Source organism: Elephantulus edwardii, unplaced genomic scaffold (genome assembly GCF_000299155.1).
Source record: "Elephantulus edwardii isolate Elephantulus edwardi_28Jun2011 unplaced genomic scaffold, EleEdw1.0 scaffold00056, whole genome shotgun sequence".
Taxonomy (NCBI): domain Eukaryota; kingdom Metazoa; phylum Chordata; class Mammalia; order Macroscelidea; family Macroscelididae; genus Elephantulus; species Elephantulus edwardii.
This window is the reverse complement of record NW_006399806.1, coordinates 8,252,835-8,257,377: the sequence shown is the minus strand read 5'-3', so window position 1 is coordinate 8,257,377 and position 4,543 is coordinate 8,252,835. Positions and strand designations below refer to the sequence as shown.

The following is a 4,543-nucleotide window of genomic DNA, read 5'->3' as shown; positions in this document are numbered from 1 at the left end:
AGAGAGAGAGAGAGAGAGAGAGAGAGAGAGAGAGAGAGAGAGAGAGAGAGAAACAAGAAATCTGCCAAATTGTCCATATAGTTAAATATCCTTTTTTTCCCTTCTGTCCTTGCTTGTGGAAAGTGAAGAGAATTTGAAGCACTTACTAAACTTACTAGAGAAGCACAAAACCTATAGGCTTCAGTATAGATTACACTTTTTTTTTATACAATAAATAATTTATTAATTGCAAATACCTTTTCTGAGAAACAAAGTATAATGTCTATGAGGGAGTAGATACAACACAATGTACATGAATTAAACACAATGTATATGAATAATTCCATGCAAATCCATTAAAAATTGGGTATGATGGCAAAAAAGATGTGTGATATAAATGAATACCGGATACTCTTGATTTAGAAAGCCTGCAATTTCTCCTTTGGCTAGTACTTGATTAGAAGTGTATAGATTACACATTAACATCAAGAAAACAAAATTTCCACCAGATGCTCTGCTGGAGAAGGAGGAACAATCTCCTCCTGTATCAGTCAGATCTGATTTGACGGTACACACACAAATAATGAAATAAATTAAAAAAAAATAAAAGAAAATTGTCACAACTGGAGCAGTAAATAACATCATGCCAAATGGAGAGAATATGTTTCATATTAGTTGAGTCCAAGTCAATATCCGTGGAAGCAGCAGTCAAGAAATCAAAAGATGTATTATATCAGCCAACTTTGCTCTTCAGGGTCTATTTAAACCTAAAGAACAAGGATGTCAATGTAAAGATCAAGATATGCCTGACCCAAGCTACAGTATTTTCAGTTGCTTTACATGCATGTGAGAGTTGAACAATGAATAAGAAATACCAAAAAAAGAATTGATGCCTTTCACTCTTGTGTTGGAGAAGAGTATTGAATATCTGATGGACTTCCAAAAGAACAAACAAATCCATGTTGGAGGAACTGTAGCCAGGGTGTTCTTAGAGGCAAAGATAGTGAGATTTTATCTCACATATTCTGGGAAGGTTTTCAGGAGATGTCAGTCCCTGGGAAAGGACATCATGCTTAGATTAATGGTGGGTCAAAAAAAGAGAGGAAGAACTTCAACTAGATGGACCAAAACAGTGACTGCAACAATGGGCTTGTTGTTGGTAGGTGCCACAAAGTCAAGCATGACTCACAGCAACCCTAAGAACAAAAGATCTGAATCCTATTTTGTCCTGTGCCATCCTCACATTTTCCAACACACAAGAGCCCATTGCATCAGTCACTGTATCAGTCTACCTCATTGAGAGTCTTCCTCTCCTTTGCTGACCCTCCACTCTTCCCAGCAACATGTCCTTCTCCAAGGAGTAGCACCTCCTAGCAACACGTCCAAAGTCTGTGAGGCAAAGCCTCATCATTCCTGCCAGCTTCACCATCCCCAAGACATATCTATTCATTTTCTTGGCAGTCCATGGCATATTCAGTGCCTTTCTCCAACACCACAGCTCAAAGGCATCAATTCTTTTTCTCACATCCTTATTCATTGTCCTGGTCTTAGATGCATAGCTAGTAATTGGAAAGACTATGGCCTGAGTCAGACACACCTTAGTCCTCAAACTGACATCACTACTCCTTAATAAGTTGGAAAGGTCCCTAACTACAGATTTTCCCAGTGCAATGTGTCTCCTTATTTCCTGACTGCTAGTACCAAAGGAGTTAATTGTAGATCCAAGCAAGATGAATCTGTTGACAGTTTCAGCTTCCTCTCCATCCATCATGGCACTGCCTGTTGGTCCAGTGTTAAGAATCTTAGTTTTTTTGATATTGAGACGCAATCCATACTGAAGGCTGCACAGTGGAAATGTGGGGATGGCAAAGGATAGAGTAAGGTTTAGATCTATTGCATATAGTGTAGCTATGGTTAAAGGAAAACTGGACAGTGACCCCTCACTAATTTTTACAGCCTCAGAACCCCAAAGAAGGATAGCTATTAAGTCATAATCTACTCATCAACAGCAGTGGTTTTGCAAAGACTTTCTGCTTTTGTCCAAAGATTCATTCCCTGCACACCAGTTAACATGGCTTAAACTTACAGTAAAATCCAAAACATATAACTGTGAACACATAAATATGAAGGAAATAAATTTCTTTCCCTCTTTTTTAAATATTATCAGATAGCCTCTAGAAAGTTCCAAACCTGTATTACTTAATATTAATTCCAGTTTGCATATCTTTCTCAAAATGTAATATAAATTAAAATAATCACATGAACACTCTTTAAAGAATTTGTAAGATTATGATGCAGACTTACAAATAAGGTTATTTTCTCCTTGTAGAATAATTTTGTGAAAATACTTTTTATATTTTGAAATATATAGTACTAGTTTGGGGTTTTTAAAGGAAGTCAAAGCTAATAATTTTCTCTATGGCCCTTGGATATAAATAATGATTTCTTTTATACTTAGATCTTGTTGGTAAGATTGAGGGAGTTGATTACTAGATAATTGTTTATGAAAACAAGATTGAAGAAAAATTTAGTATAAAAAACACTATATAACCTAATTTTTACTAGAAAGCATTATTTTTCTATAAATTTCTAAAAATGTGCGTACTTATACATGGTATTATTCATACTGTTCTACCTTAAAGGTAATAAATGTTTATTATTTAGATATTATACCCATTTAAAAATGTTCTTTTCTAATTATAATTAAATGAAGTTTTAACTATAGTTATTTCAAATGTTAATTTTTGTTATTGATGACAAAATATCTAACTTGTTCCCCTCATATTTATATTTTAGGCTTTTTTCAAAGACCCAAATGTTATTGCCAATTTGCAGTTACTTTCAGATTCTCCTGGACAATGGATTACATTAGGTAAATAAAACGTATTTTTATTTTTTCAGATGCCTATTTTACTGTGAACATAAAATTTCACCTCAGGAATTTTTCTTTTTGTTTTGTTGTTATATGCTGTTAAATCACTTGCAGTTCATTGAGACCCTACCTATCCTGAGCCAACTCAATCCATCTCATCTAGGGTCATCTTCTTCTGCCTTGTCCCTCCACCCTACTTAGCATGATGTCCTTCCCCAAGGAGCAGCCTGGTTTCACCATCTCCAAGATAGACCTATTTGTTCTTTTGGCAGTAGGTTCAACACTCTTGTCCAGCATCACAACTCAAAGACATCAATTTGTCTTCTGTCATCCTTAGCCGTTGTCCAGCTCTCTGATGCAAGTAATTGCGAAGACCATGGCCTGTATCAGGTACACTTTAGTCTCCAGACTGGCATTGTTGTTCTTCAGTACTCTAGAGAAGTCCCTGACTTTCCCAATGCAGTTTGTCTTTTGATTTCCTGACTGCTGTGCCAAGAGTGTTGATTGTGGAACCAAGCAAGCTGTAATTATTAACAGTCTCACCTCTTCTCTATCTATCATTATGCTACTATTTGGCCTAGTGGTGAGAATCTTTGTTTTCTTAATGTTGAATTTCAACCCATATTGAAGACTACAGTCCTTGACCTGCAGCAAATGCCTCCTGTCTTCCTTAGTTTTGGTAAGCAAGGTTGTGTCATCTGCATAATGCAAGTTGTTGACGGATCTTCCTCCAATCCTGATGCCACATTCCTCCTCATAAAGTCCAACCTCCCGAATTATCTGTTCCACTTGTGATGTGCTGTCAAGTTGCCTGTGACTCAGAGCAACTCTGTACAACTCTGAACTGTGCTGTATCCTGAGCCAGCCTTATTGTCTCTGACACACCTACCTGCTTTACCCCAGTCACTGAGTCAATCTCATCAAGAGTCTTCCTTTCTTGCACTGTCCCTCTACCCTCACAAACATGATATCCTTCTCCAAGGACTATTCCCTCCTTGCAGCATGCCTAAAGTATGTCAGAAGAAGCTTCAGAATGCTTGCCTCCAGGGGGCAGCCTGACTTCACACTGTCCAGAATAAATCTGTTTTCTCTCCTGGCAGTCCATAGTCAATACTCTTCTCTAGCACTACAGCCCAAAGGCATCAAGTTGCCTAACAGCAGACTTTCCCAATGCAATTTGTCTCCCTTCTTCTCCAGCAGAGCATCTGGTGGATTTGAACCATGCGCCTTCAGGATTGTAGCATAGCTTCTTACCACTACACCACCGGAGTTCCCGCTTCCCAATTTTAAACCATGCAGTGTTTCCTTGCTCTGCTTCCAGGTCCAAGTATAGATTTCACCTGGCACAATCAAGTGTTCTGGAATTCCCGTTCTTCTCAGAGTTAGCCACAGTTTATTGTGATGCACACAGTTAGATGCCTTTGCATAGTCAATGAAATACAAATAGACATTCCTCTGGTTCTCCTTGTGTTCAGCCAAGATCCATCTAATATTAATTATAATATTGCTAGTACCACGGTCTCTTCTAAACCCAGCCTGTACATCTGGCATTTCTCTGTTTATGTGCTGTTATTAGTCATTTTTGGGTAATTTTCAGCAGAATCTTGCTTGCCTGTGATATTAATGATATTGTTCGATAATTTCTTTTTGTATTAAACTTTATTAATTTTAATGAACATTTACAGAGATTTG

The 4,543-nt window shown here is 37.5% G+C and overlaps 1 protein-coding gene across 1 annotated transcript in view; it reads left to right on the top strand.

The window, feature by feature from the left end:
* The window catches only part of LOC102875649 (chromosome unknown open reading frame, human C11orf70), a 78,767-nt gene that overhangs the window by 9,585 nt on the left and 64,639 nt on the right, over positions 1–4,543 (top strand). The window contains exon 3 of the mRNA XM_006887319.1: positions 2,776–2,851. Coding sequence (XP_006887381.1) covers positions 2,776–2,851 — 76 coding nt within the window. The remainder of the gene's footprint in view (positions 1–2,775; positions 2,852–4,543) is intronic.